Source organism: Podarcis raffonei, chromosome 1 (assembly GCF_027172205.1).
Source record: "Podarcis raffonei isolate rPodRaf1 chromosome 1, rPodRaf1.pri, whole genome shotgun sequence".
Lineage (NCBI taxonomy): Eukaryota > Metazoa > Chordata > Lepidosauria > Squamata > Lacertidae > Podarcis > Podarcis raffonei.
In genome coordinates this window covers 69,233,797-69,248,839 of record NC_070602.1, presented here as the reverse complement: position 1 = coordinate 69,248,839, position 15,043 = coordinate 69,233,797, and the positions used below count along the sequence as shown (strand labels likewise).

The following is a 15,043-nucleotide window of genomic DNA, read 5'->3' as shown; positions in this document are numbered from 1 at the left end:
TGAAAGTAACAAAACATTTCTTGGATTGTCTGCCCGGTTTGGTAGCCTTGAGAATTCATGTCACCTTTTATGATATTTTCCCCAGGAAACGTTACTTTCCGAAATATGCAGAGAAGGAGAAAGTGTGTATTTTGCCTAATGTGTGCTTGACATGAAGCTGATGTTGGTATTGGTTTACTATTATTTATTATAATTTATTTTATTACTTATTAGATCCCTGTACTGTCCTTCATCCAAAAATCACAGGGTGGTTTACAATATAAAAGCACAAAAAGCCAAGTACACAGAGTGAAACTGACACCATTCCATCATTCATACACTACAACGTAAAAAGAATTAGCTCACATACAGTATGTTATGAATGCAGGAATTATCTCTTGCTTGGCTAGCTTCATGACTATGACAAAAGTGCAATAACACTAATTTGTAGGCTGAACTATGTAGCCTTTTAATGACCAAATATAGACAAAATCGTGACATACTTATATACAGTGCTAAACTGTTGCAACATGCTGGTTATAATTTTCAATCCTTGCCTGTGGTGACTTGTAGCTTCCTGACTTAACCACTAGGGATTAGTCAACAAGAGAAAACACCTTGAGACTACTCTGATGGCTAGCTTGCTGACCTTGTGATAAAGCCTGCTGATGTCATAATTTTCATAGATAAAACCAAGACGCCCTATAACATAGAATCTGTTAAACAAATATAAATTAGATTCCTGAAGCAGTTACGCACATACACACACCAAAGTAAATTGCCTAATGCAGCAGCTTCCCAAAAGAAATTTATTTAAAAAAATAAATCCACAATACATGTAACTTCCAGAGCTGTGATAGCTCTCTGTGTTCTACTTTCTTTCTCTCTATTTTACTGTTTCAGAGAGAGAAAGAATATGTGTGTTAGGGTTTTACTTGAAAGTTTAAGGTTTCTTTTTACCTCATTTCCAGCTCCAGGCAGGAAAGTCTTGACTTTGATTGTCTTTCCAGGTGCAGGAAAAGGAGACTCCATCAGACTTCTCATAAATGGATAAACCAGGGCAGCAGATATTCCTCTTCTCCTTTCAACTTCATCCAGTATCTGATCCATCACAGTCAAATGCAGAATAAAAGAGAAGCTGTGCCTTAATGACAACTTACACATGTATGCTATATTGACTCTACTCAACTAACGTGCTAGTAAATCGGAAATTTTGTGTTTTGTCCATTTATTTAAAAATAAATAACAAACAAGCAATATCCAACTTTCTTTTTCCAGAAATGTCATCTCTAAGACTGAAGCCTTCCAGTTGAGTATGGACTCGATCTAAACGTACTTCTTTGAGAAGGACTGTCACTAACATTCCATCTAAACAAGGAATCTCTCAATGACACCAGCCCTTGAAAGATAACCTGGAACTACAGGACCTTGGCTGCATTGCAGTACCACACAGATAATGGTCAAACAGAGGGACTGTAGCTAATCAGCACAGCTGGACCAAGTAATGTGGGGAGACAATAGGGGTCAATGTTTGTTCCTTGGCTTACCACTTGTTCATTGTCTGGCAGAAATAAACCATGTGCCCAGGTTCAGGTGCAACACTGAGCTGAACCATGGCAAAAAAACCCCAGTGTGAAGATGCAGGACCAGAGGAGGAGAAAAGCAGTCACAAATTTCTCTCCAGCACTTTGCACATTAAGCCATAGTCTCTCAGGAGAAGACAGTAACAGCACAAGAGAGTTCAAATTCCCTTTGAGTAACCATCATCAAAATTTGAAAGCTTTTTATATCTGAGAACCCTTATAGAAAGGAGAATGATGCTTGTGATAATATAAATGAAGAACCAGTTTGCTGGGCTTCTAACAAAAAGTTCCAATTTTACCTTCTGGCATTTAAATAGCTCAAGTAAGTCATTTACAGTTTCCATTAATAGCTGAACTGCAAACGAGAAGCTTTTTTTGCAAAACTTATCCATTTTTGAGGCAATTTGATGTTGATGTATAATGCTGCTTGACACAGTCAGACCACTACTGTCTACTGTTCTACTGGCAGCTGCTCTGCAGCAGAAGTCTTTCTTAGCCTTGCTTCCTGAGATTATTTTATTGGAGCTACCAGGGCATGAATGCAATGCCTTCTGCGTGCCTTTGACACTGCTATTTAGATAACTCTCATTAACACATTTTAAACTTTCTTTGATGACAGAAAACAGCATAGCCTAACAGAATTCACCCATGCAATGATCTCGATATGAAGTTATCTTTTATCTACAGGTGCATATACATCCTGAACTTCCAAGTTTCAGCAACTTTTGGTGAAACAGGCCTTGGGGATGGGAAGCGGAAAAGAGGTATAATATGAACTGGGAGATTATCAAGCCTGGCATCAGTATTTTGGGTGTGTAGACTGAATACAGGGTCATGTGGGCAATGAGGATTAGATATCCATTGGATGCACACCCAACCACAATTAAAAAAAAAAAACTGTTCTGGAGGTATTCCCTGTATTTGGCAATAAACAGATACTGGGTTAGCGTTATACTGGCTCATCATTTCAGATAAGTGTGCCAAGAATTACAGCTTGGCCAAAAGTGGCTTTAGAATACAATGGACTGAGAGGGAGAGTGCCAATACCGACAGACACAGATGTTTTTCAAATTCAGATGCACTTCAGGCACAGAAGTAATAAAGCATTCTTTAATAAAGTCAATAACAGAGATGAACTGTCCAGCACAGTAATTCTAAAATACTGTTATCGCCAATCAAACAAAAAACTCCTCTTCTTGACTCATTAAGTGTGAAAGTTTTCTGTGAGCAGCTAATCCAACAGCAGTGCTTAAAAAAACCTCCAGCTTACCTTGGAAAATAAGTCAAAGCAACCCAGGCGGCTGATCACACAATATACTTCAGGTAGGCGTGGACCTTTTCCACTTGGCTGACAACAATAGTAAAAGAAAGAAAGAAAGCAGGTTTAATTGCATTTTAAGCCACTGATATGATTGTGCCATTGGCCACTATTCTAAACATGAATCTTTCCTTTCATCACCAAAGTGGTCAAACTGTTGGGAAATCACCTTATTCTTTTCCCAAAGGCTGGAACCTCAAGATACATTTATCCATTCTGGAAACTGCTGTGCAATGGACACACTTCCCCATCATCATACCAAATCAAAGTTTTGTTTTATTTTAAAGAAACCTCCAGCAGATTTAGAATTTCTGCCATTGATGTCGTTTTTCTATCGTATATGAACTGAAGCCACCAAGATCACTTATGAGAAAAGTTGGGGGTGAGGACCATTGAGAATGCGACCACTAGGGCCAGCCCAATACATTTTGCTGCCTGAGATGAAGGACAAGATGGTGCCGTATTCCATGTACTGAAGCCAAGTTGACTGGCAGTTGAATCCTGTCAACAGGATAGCGTTTTCCACAGCACCCAAGGCCTCAGGCTAGATTATGGGGCCAAGGTAAGGCTATGTGGCAACAAAGATGAATGATTGGCTGGGGCGGGGGTCAGTATACAGACAATCAAGTAATGTTGCTGCTGCTCCCATTCCAGTACCCAGTGCCTTTTTTCAGGGAGTACTCAAGGGTACGCAGTAGCGGCACATCTTTTTGTTGTTGTTAAAAAGTGTGGCACTTCACACCCTGCCCCCCCCCAATCCCTCTCACTACCAAGGAAAAGTAATAAGTGAATAGAAAGAGAACCTACCCAGTTGATGCTGACAAAAAAAACCCACATGCACACTATATAAAAGAACATAAGTTTCATCACACCTCTCCCCCCCCTTTCTCCCCCAACCCTATGCTGTATACAATACTAATGTCCCATTTCAAATGTAACTGATTTGTAGAAAGGACTTCACAATCTGAAAAAAGAGACAATGCACGTAACTGTGTAAACCAAGAAAACTGTTAATTAAATTTTTTTTTTAAGTGTGGCACTTACTGTAACAACTTCATGGTTGAAAAAAGTGCTGCCAGTACCTAGGGCCTGAGGTGGTTACACCTCACTCTGCCTAATAGTAGGACTGGCCTTGGCCACCACAAATCCTCCCACATGAGTTTGCTTGCTACATCCATCGGGTGCCTTGCAAATAGAAAGCAATCAGGAAACTAGCCATGACCTAGGTGGTTTGACAGTGTCCTCCATAATCATGTAGACATTCCTTCATTATGAGTGTTAAAAGGCAGTTAATTTGCAGTTGTGCTGATGGTGTGAGCACATGCTCCATATTAAGGACAAAACAGCAGTGCCAATTCTGTGTACCTAAGGTACGCTAGCTCCTTCCATTTCCAATCAAACCAAAGGAGATGGCAACATTTAAAAATCCTGGTTGTTAACCCTATTTTTATGAGGCTTTCAAAATATTTTCTGCAGTTAACGCTTTGCTGTTGAGCTGTTTGCGCACAAGTCACAGGAAACTGCAGATTAATGTTCTAATCAGAGAATGACTGGGCTGGTCAGCAGGTGAGTGTGCTTCTGCAGTTAAAATCGTGAAGATGCAGTGAAGTTAAGTGAACACAGACGAGTCTATTTCTGGATCAAGACCTGCTGCTCAGCAGACGTCACATTTCTGAAAAGGCAGAATCCTTCTTTGTCCATATTAGGTATAAAAACGCCTTCTAAAAGCATCAAGTGATTATATCTAGCATGTGGGATTTGGGTTAAAATCATTGTGTCAAATCTGCAGGAATGCTGTAGCCATGCCAGGCGTCCTGGACAGCTACCAGCTAAAAGCTGTCTTGCTGGCTGCCAGTAAAAACACTGCATTCCTGGGTCATATATAATAGCAGGAACAATAACGGCTCACAGTTTAGTCAAAAGCTCCGGCCTTGTGAAATATTACTCCTGGGTTTTTTTGCTGCTTTTTTAATAACCCTTAAAGGCTACAGTGTCACCAAGTTTAAAAAAAACAAAAAAACATTGAGCATCTTCACTTTCCAAACCTCTCTTGCTTCGTGTCCTTTATTTCAGATTTCCCTTTTCTTTTTACCAGCAGTAGTGACTTCCTTTGTGCTAACAGATCACAGCAATAAAAATGGAGCCCCTCAGAGGTGGAAAGTTTTTAAGTGGCTGGAACTCTTCTTTCTATCAACTCTTTCACTGGTGTGCGCATGCACCAAACTGGATAACCTTTCAATTTCCTTCAAACCTCTAATTATTAAAAAAGCCCCAGTGTTAGTACAAAGCTTTTTACATTTGTGGCAGTATTCACATTTGAAATAAAAATCATTGAATTTTGAAATTGTTTTCTAATATACTGTAACGTGCAATTTTAAGTAATAGCTTGAATTTTAAAGATTCCTGTTTATTTTCAATTAGACTGTGTGTGTATCTGTGTGTGTGTGTGTGTGTTGATTAGTGGAAGATGGAATCAAGCAATACCGGGAGGGCCACAGGTTGCCCAACTTTGGTCTATATGAATGGGTAAATCAGAGGTGGATTTAGGGGAGCACCACTGGCTTGACTGCACTCGGCACAGAGCCTCGGGGGGCACTGCAGCTACGATGTAGAATGGAAGATGCGAAGCGAGGAAAGTTCCGATTTTTTGGTGTTACACAGGGCATCACTGAAATTTGAGGCCCCAAGGTCCATCACTGACTAAATGCCCCAGGAGCAGGTTGTCTCAGTGCTACTGGCTGTTATGCAAAATTGTAAAGATCAGAAATTACCTATCATCAAAGACAGTTTCATCTCCCTGTGAACCTCAACCTCACTGCAGATTTGTGAGTCTGAAGGCAGTCTTAAAAAACAAATCTCCCCAAGTATTCAAGTATTCAAGAAGACTAAAGGTTGTCAGCCTAGCATACACATCTATAATACAGAACTCTGAAAAGAGAACAAAACACTTAGGAATAGCTCTTAGGTGATGTTTGCCACTGTTTTCAATTTTCGTGCATCAGTGAATTATTTCCCACTCCTTTTGAATAACAACATAGGAGTTTCAGATTTAGCCACATATAAGGGCATTTGAATGTAATTTCTAATAATCCCAAAGGGTGACATCTAGAATTCAAACTTCAGTTTATGGAAGACATTAATGCTAGTGATCAAAATGCACTTATAATATAATGCTTATTTAAGTGAAAGAAACTGTGGATGTAGCAATGTAATGTGAACATACTGTACATATTAATAGTCGTGGAAGCCTGACAACTGTACTTGTCCAACTTTATTGTTTTGAAAATGAAACAATCACAATATTTAAGCCAAAACTGGACTGGAAGCAGCATCTGACAGTGCCAGGAGATCCTGTCCCACACTATCAACATTACTTTAGATTACAGCTTTTGAATAGATTTTTCTGAACCTGTGTTCTGTAAGTCAGGGTTGTGTTGCATGTGCTATGCAGATGATTTACAAGGTCTGCAGTTTTGCACACCCAACCCTTTTCCATCCTCAAAGCAATCAAACAGGAGTACCAGCTATCCTGCTAGGAATATTCTTTGGTATCTTCCTCTCCACCATCCAACCCAGGCCATCAGCAGCACCCGCTGCTGAAAAGTTAAGCTTTCTAAAAAAGAAAAGAAAAATCTAACAGCAGGTAGTCCCTTCAGAAGTTAGAGTATCTGCTACTCCGAAACCAGGTTCTGTCTTAATGTGCTGCTCCCTTACAAATTACAGTGGTACCTTGGCTCTCAAACTTAATCTGTTCCAGAAGTCTGTTTCAAAACCAAAGCGTTCCAAAACCAAGGCACACTTTCCCATAGAAAGTAATGCAAAATGGATTAATCCATTCCAGACTTTTAAAAACAAACCCTAAAACAGCAATTTTACATTAATTTTACTATCTAACGAGACCATTGATCCATAAAATGAAAGCAATAAACACTGTACTGCAGTCACACAATCAATCAATCAGTAGCTGAACTGGGTTCCACACAGTCACAAAAACAAAACAAAAAAGCCGCAAAAAAATTATGCAAAATAAATAGCAAAAACAGACAGACCTCAGTGTAACACTCAAAACGGAAGTGTGGCAATCAAATCGGAAGCATAACACTCAAATCGGAAGTGTGGCATTCAAAACAGAAGTGGCACTCAAATCAATACATAAACACTCAAAACAGAGCACATTTGGCTACCGAAAAAAGTTCGCAAACCAGAACACTTACTTCCGGGTTTGCAGTGTTTGGGTTCCAAGTTTTTTGTGTACCAAGGCGTTTGAGAACCAAGGTACCACTGTACTTGTTTGAACTAAAGCCAAGGTCAGTGTTGCAGTGTCAGCACGGAGTAAGCGGTCAACAGTAATGTTGACCTTTGGTTGTCATATATCATATTTTTCCTATTTCTGATCACATGCCTCCTTTTATTCCTAATATTCTGTTATTGTTGATTATTTACTATCATCATTGTCTCACAGACAGGGGAATTGCCATATTGGCTCCCTGATTCGTGTCCCTGCAATTAAAAAACTCCCCAAGTAAAACAACTTGCCACATCAATTAAAGTATTTCAAAAATACATGCTCTTTCTGTCATGAGCATCAATCTCGTGGAGAAAACATAAAGTGGGCAGAGGCTTTCATTATATGAATGGTTGCATTTGATCATCTCAATTCAGCAAGGTGTAATCCACATTCAGGAACAGATTCTCATGCATGGATTGCCTCACTATACTGTACATGCCAGAGACTGTTGTAGGATAATATTACTAGTGCTAGCAATGGCCTGAGGAGACATGATAGTAGAAATACTAGGTGCCTAATCACGGATCTGCCCCAATCATGGGGAGTGAGTGCAAAAGGAAACTACAGATGAGGGGTACTATATCTTCCCTTGCTTCTATATTACCGCCCTATATTTTATCCCCACATGTGTTTTACTCCCTAGTGAAACTTTAATAGTAGAAGCATCCTTAACTGCTAGAAAGGTGGTTGGGAGATGGGATGCAGAAAGGTAAGTGACAACCAGGGACAGGGGTGTTCAGCACTCCTTTCCTGTATGCATCTTCTTGCTGTTAAAATTAGAGCCTGCACAACCCATTTCTGTGTGTCTGGGGGCAGACCTGTGTTTAAGCACATAGATCATCTACCACCACATCTAAATTGGCCCTGAGTGGAAATCAAAGAATGACCTCGACCCAGTTTCCCAATAACGTAATGTCTACAAAAGGGAAGATGGGCAGGGCATGAGAAAATGCAGCTTACTGGCCTCTGTTTGGCACTACAACACAATCTCATTAAAAACATATGAGTGGGATAGGAAGCAATAAAATGTAGGTAGAAAAAGAAGTTCCCCAATGTTAGCTTTGGGCTTATCCACACTTAGCTTTCCTCCGCTCCTTCCAGGGGCAGCCTGTGCTTTAAATCTCTGTTTCTATGTGCCCTTTTCTCTCTCTCCAGAGCTTTCCCCATAAAAATCTGCTCTTTAAAGTTCAATCGGAACAAACAGCAATCCACAGAAACCCTTAACTGACACTGAATTGACAAAGAGCAGTTTTTTTCAGGGAAAGCTCTGGGGCAAAACAAAAACAAAAAAAACAAACACTTGGACAGGGAGCTTGTGATGGCCTGGGAATCCGATTCAGAGGCTGAACCGGAGGAATCCCAGCCTGCACAGGAGTCCCCGCCCCCAGGGCTGGCTGAACTGGGGCAGGGCCTTGATTCTGAAGCGCCTGCACCTGTGCCGGATCCTCAGGAGCAGGCACCAGGTGAATCCACTCTGGCTCCGGAGGTGGTTGAGGACACAGTGCCTACAGGTGCGCCTCTCCCAGCCCTGTCAGGGGAAGGTGAGTCTCCCCCTGGGTCCAGTAACCCTCCAGCCTCTCCTGAGCTGCAGAGGCTCAGGGCAGAGAGGCGGAGGGAACTGGTTTCTCCCAGGAGGAGTGCTCGCCTTAAGGCCAGGAGAGGCGGGTCTCCTGGGGGCCGGGACCACCCCTGGCCTCAGAGAAGATAAAGGCCAGTCAGCCCGGTCCCAGGTTGCGGGAGCAACGTCATTGAAGAGCTGTTTTGGCCAGCACCCAGTCCTGTTCCTCCAGAGTTCCTGTCCTTGCCCGGCTCCTCGCTTTGGTCCTGGCTTTGCCTGTGGAGGACTGTCTGCCGACCCTCGACTCAGGTCCTAGACCTCGCCCCACGGTAACCTCCCCCCGGGACCAGCACAGAGCTTTTAAGTGTAGACCTGTGCCTGGAAAGAGTGAGGCAATAGGTAAGTGTGCATAAACCCTTTAGCAGTTCTAGTGACCTGTACATTAGTTTGCTGATGTGCAAGGCATCTGTAGTCCAGTATGCACTATGCAGCTAATACTAGCTACTACTTCTAGTCCAAATGTACTCAGGGGATCACCATGGGGAAAGAATCAACTGTCATTCGTGCTAGTAGCTCTGTATCCTCTTCATAACCGGTAACATTTCTATCAGATACATCCTGTTTTACTTCTAGTAAGCTCTTCTCTGGAAATGCCCAATTTGGGAGTAGGTAGGTATGAATTTTCCAAGTAGAATAAACAATTGAGAGTGGGCTTGGTTTTAAAAAATGGAATTCCCTGCCATAAACACTGAAACATGTAAAATGCAGTAACTCCTAGATTCCCTGGAATATGAACATGGATTTGATTTGATTTTCTATAGAAAAAGCTCTATTTCCCTTAAGACCACAAGGTCTTTCTTCTTGCATTTGTCCGCAGCCCCAAAAGTGACACATTCAGCTCTCATAATATGTCACATTCTTAGCATAGTGTACGTTGAAAAAAGTTGATGTACTTACTAGTAATCTTCTGCAGTAACCAAACCTTCTGCTGCCATCTTCTCCCGTCAGCATAAAAGAGAATGTTTCACTGTAACAAAGATTACCACAGATGTTATTGTGCTGCCAAAAAGCAGGTGTTAAGATTCCTTTCGATTAATATTTTGACATGTTTTGAGATATCTTCCAGACAGATAAATCTTGTGGTTTTATCTCATAGTCTTGGTGAGGCTTTGTGACTAACCAAAGGATTTGTACTCATTCTATCCATGTGTAAATGATTACATAACACAAGAAGCAATGGAGAACCAGATATTCTATTGTGAAATTGGTTGGTTTCTTTTGCCTCACAGTTGTAAAACAGAGTACTCCACTTATAGTAGTCAGCTAGCATATGGTTTACGCAGTAGCTTATGCTGTAGGAGGAAAGAAACACCGATCCAATTAAGTCTGAATGGAATATATTCAAATTAACCAATGAATTCCAATTCAGCTATTTCAAGCTGGAGCCTCCCTTTCCATTTATTTCATTCATATCCCACTTTTCCTCCAAGGACTTCATGCCAGCATACATAGTTCCCTCCATCCCATTTTATCCTCACAAGCTTGTTCGGTAGGTTAGGCTGAGAGCTATTTCTTTAAGTATGGAGACTTTGAGGTGAGCAGAAAAATCTCCCCAAAGACTGACATCTCTTGTTCTGTTCTTAGCTGTCTGACTGCTATCAGAACTATACAAAACTGAACAAGACATGGTTGCAAAGCTCCCTCAAGCCAGGCTCAGAGAATGTCTTTGGGAGCTTGCAAAAGCTCACCTCAAAGGAGAGGCAAGCTTTAAAAGGCCCAAACTCTCCTCCGGCTCAAATTAAAATCTGATCTGAAGAAGGAGAAGGAACCCTGGCTTTCCTCTCCACCATCCCTCCCCCAAAACACATACTGTGAAACTGCTCCCTCCTCTGTGCCACCTCCCCGCTTTCTGTTACTTGTCTGGCCAGTGGTAATAGCACCAGGGAGAAGGGAGCAGAGAGATCTAGCCCTCTTGCCACCCATCCCCGGCTGCCGCCACTCATTGCCCAGACATCAGCAGTGGTAGTGGGAGCAGCCACAGCAGGGTGCAGGGTAGCTAGAGACCAATCACTTCCCCTTTTCTGCAATGGCAGCCCTTCTTTTCCAAGGCCTACCATGCCCTTCCTCCTAGGAAGTTGTTATGCAGCACTCCAAGGCCATAAGTTATAGCCCTCTGCTCACAAAATTATCCATTTGATGTGTTGGAGAGGGGCAATTTGCATCTCCATTAGAGTGCAAGGCTGTGCCCACCCCAATGCTATGTCTGCTTAATTGTTTTTCTCTTTTTTGGTGCCATTGCCAAACTCATTGGGTATTAGGGTGGAGAGAGGGAGAGAAAGAGAGAGAGAGAGAATGAGCAGCCAGATCACACCCCCTGAGCTGCGGGTTAGCCACCCCTGCTCTATTTGGTAACAGAAAACCTAAACAGGGCTTTTGTGATACTCAGAAGTGAGCTCTCCCTTCTCTAACCCCAGGGAGCCCAGAAAGGCCAGTAATCAAACTGCTATGAGCAATTTCACTGATTATTGTCAATACTTTGCAAAGGGCGTTAGTTAGCAAGAGCAGCAAATAGAGGCAAGAACTAGGTGTGGTGCACCAGCAGAACATAACTAGAGTTCCAAAGGAGAGAAAAAATGTCATCTACATTCAACGACAAGCAAAAGGCACAGAATCCAGTCTTGTAAGTATCAGCAGGATAGTTTACCTGTTGTATTCTGACACTGGGTTCCAGTCCTTGGCATCTGGGAAGCAGAACTGTGGGATGGCCTTGAGACGTTCTTCTGCTTCACGAACTTGCTTTGTGGGTCTTTCTAGCTGTGGTTGAATAAGTTAACATCAGCAGAGTCTAGAACAGCCTCAAATCAGGCTTTTTAAATCAACACAGGGAATAGCTATCCTTCTACAAACAACTATTAAGGATGCAATCCGAAACCCTCCTTACCTGGGAGAGCAAGCACCATTGAACCCAATAGGGCTTACTTTTAAGTAGACAGGGTTAAGGATTGAGCTGTGACTCAACCAATTAACTAAATGAGAAAACTATATTTTATCCCCCAAAGCCATATATATATTACTTAGTACAGAAACATATGCAGAAAGGCAAAAATGTGCCTTTTGAATTTAAACTACTGCCTTTTTGGTTCAAGAGAAGACAAATGACAAAATAGATAAGCTGGGTATTATTATTATTATTGATATCAGAGCCTCATTGATATCTTTCTCCTCCACACAATCACAGAAACCCACTCAGGATCCTGTTTTTGTTGCTGCTGTTCCATTATTGCCTTTGCCTGATTCCATTAGCCTTATGAGACTCTAGGCAAAGAAAACTACAAACACTGGGAAGACTGACTTTATGGGTCGTATTCAACTAACTTAGAGTAAACCCAGTGATATTAATAAACCTAAGTTTATCAAGGCTATTCATTTCAATAGGCCAATTTTGAAAAAAAGTCAGTGGGTTGTATCCAATGAAAGGACAAGTGAAAGTGATGCCTATTGCAAAGGAGTTCCACGCTGCTGACTCCCTACCATGGTGCTCCACACACTCCCAAAATCCTATCCTGAGGGCAGAACGATTTCTACAGAATAGAAAGGAACTGTGGCAATTCCTTCTTCCCTAGATCAAGCTGTAATACCATCACCGTGAACACATCTGTACCATCTACAGTGTGTTACATTCTCCCATAACATTGAGCCAGGGATTGCAATTCGTTGTTTCAGCTTGTGCTAAGAGAGGAGTGAAGCGATCTCCCACCTTCACAGAAAAACCATTTACTATAGTTTGCCACACTGTGTGAATGCAGCCACCCTATTTACTTACTACTTACTCACTTACTTACTTACTTACCTACCTACCTACTTACTTAAAATCATTTCTAGGCTGCCCTTTGTTTGAAAATATGACCTCACAGCAGTTTAGAAAAAAATAAAATAACACAGCAGTGGTAGCATTCCAATAAAAAGTCTCATCAAAACATCCACAACATAAACAAGGGCAATAAAAACTGGCATCATTTTAAATTTTGTTTGTAAACCACCTAGAGAATATTTATTGATGGATGACTATATAAATCTAATGTGAAATATAAAATAATAATGTCCACCCATCTATAGTAATATTTCTTAAAATTGGACATGTGTCTATTTTTAAGTTATGCATGTGCCTAACAGTGTCCCATATATGCTACAATAGCAGTCAACAGCTACAATAACAATAATGACGGTAATCCAATAAAGTTGTTATTTTACCTTTGGAAACTGATATGTGACTTCAGGGAGGTAAGTATTTTTAGAGGGCTTCTTCTTAAGAGAAACTACCACAAAATACTCAAACAATTCACGTTCCTGCCATTCAATCAGCTCCAGTTCCAAAGTCCGGTAACTAGGAGCTCTCTTCAGCATTGACTGGATGTGGACAAGGCGCTGGGTGTGAGCTAATATTAGAAAAGAAGCAAGAAGTATTACTTGGCAGCTTCTGAAATGCTAAGCCCAAGTACGTTCACTTTTAATTCTGCATGTCTTTATTTCCTACATAAATGAAAACCTTTTCAAATACAGAAGCGATAAAAGTTCTTGGAAAGAAACTTGAGGAATACAACCTACTCAAGCTTTACGAAGTCAGCTGACTGCATAGCATCAAATGCAACAGGCTGTAAACCGTAAGGATCCCTATACTTTATTAACAATATGGGGCTATCTGTTTAGCCCATTTTAGTGTTGGCTAAGTTCTAAAATCTTCCTGGATGTTTTAACTGTGTTAAATGTACTTTTAAATGTACAAATGTACTTTTTTCTGACTGACGGTCGAATAAAAGGTTGATGATGATGATGACTTTATTAACAAACATAAAATAGCTTCTCACATCACTTTAGAATCAGGTCTGTGTTGCCAAATATGTTTCAACCTTGATGTGATAAAGTCCTCTGGGTGGGATTCAACTAAGGATTTCTGGCAGCAGAAGCCCTACACAAGGACTTCTGCTTGCACAACAAAACTTTCCCTTCTCTTTTCTCCCCCCATGTAGATATGGGGAGGGGGGGCTGATTTGAATGAGGGTGTGCATTAGGGAGAGATTTAACCCTTTGCCCTCTGTACTGTGGTCCCAATCTAGATCAGGGACTAGACTGATGTTAGCATTGTTTTTTAAAAAGCAGAAAAAAGGAAGCTCCTCTTGGAGTGAATGCCCCCCCAGGTAATATAAGAGCATTGCCTTTTGGAAAAAATACAATAACAAATATATAATACTAATTTTAACGCCCCACAGAAGGAGCAGCAACAAGCTGCAGTTTCACCCATCCGTTTCTGCTGCACCTCAGATTACAGTAATCTGTATCAACCTAAAGCCAGGAAATTCACTGGAATAAAAGCAGATTCTGGCACTAGCTGGGAAATAAGTCCATAAAAACAGATATACTGGCCAGACAAAGACTGTGATGCACCAGACTGCTAGAAAGCAAAAGCAGCAAAGACGGCTAAGGAGAAGAGAAACTGTGCCCAGCAATTTCACAATCATTTCATCATCATCATCATTATTACTGTCTTTAAAGGATTTTTAAGTGATAGTCATATCCACCATATTTCTTCTTATTTTTTAAAAAACCCATTCCTTTATATGAAGCTTTGCATTTAGTGCACCTTAATTAATTTGCTCCAAAAAAAACTGTAAAAAGAAGATAAGCTGCAGAAAATGCTGGTTCTGAGCAGGTGCTCCAAGCTGGGAAGAACTGTATTGGGTAGCTTTCACCTTAAATGCCTACTGCCGCCAATCTATAAGAGGGTGATGACAGTACTGGCTTATTATATAGGCTTGCTATAGATAATGATTACTGATATAACATATCTACAAAGTGCTTTAAGCATTTAGGAAACGTAGTGTTACAATTGTCCATCACAATGACCACCACTTATTATATTCTTATTGGCTAAATGCAGGGATTGGGAAACCTGTGGCCCTACAGATGCCATTGGGCTCGAACTCCCATCATCCTCAGCTAGCATGGCCAATGGTCAGGAATGACAGGAATTGGAGTTCAAGACTATCATGAAAGGCTGGAGGTTACCAATCCTTGATACAAGGCCTTGCATGAGAATAATTACTTTAGTCAAATGCAAACATCCTAAAGACAATGAAACGGCTTTCCTGCTTCTTCCTTACTGCACCCCCAATGTACTACCTCTCCAAAGGCCGATTCTTAGGCTCAGGGGACCCTCAGAGACCAGCAGCATCGTTTGTGATGATGCTCAGCCAGCAGCGACAGGAGCACTAGGGCAATAGCAAAGTCCGGAGAGCTCCAAGTTGGCAGTAGCAGCCAGG

At 41.3% G+C, this 15,043-nt stretch overlaps 1 protein-coding gene across 7 annotated transcripts in view; it reads right to left on the bottom strand.

Moving 5' to 3' along the window:
• DENND2B (DENN domain containing 2B) overlaps nucleotides 1-15,043 on the bottom strand; it is a 153,786-nt gene that overhangs the window by 19,091 nt on the left and 119,652 nt on the right. For all 7 annotated transcript variants that reach the window (XM_053391786.1, XM_053391748.1, XM_053391776.1 and 4 more), the window contains 5 exons: nucleotides 12,978-13,162; nucleotides 11,431-11,540; nucleotides 9,684-9,753; nucleotides 2,833-2,910; nucleotides 940-1,080 (listed from right to left, as the gene is read on the bottom strand). In XM_053391786.1, the coding sequence (XP_053247761.1) occupies nucleotides 940-1,080; nucleotides 2,833-2,910; nucleotides 9,684-9,753; nucleotides 11,431-11,540; nucleotides 12,978-13,162 (584 nt within the window). The remainder of the gene's footprint in view (nucleotides 1-939; nucleotides 1,081-2,832; nucleotides 2,911-9,683; nucleotides 9,754-11,430; nucleotides 11,541-12,977; nucleotides 13,163-15,043) is intronic.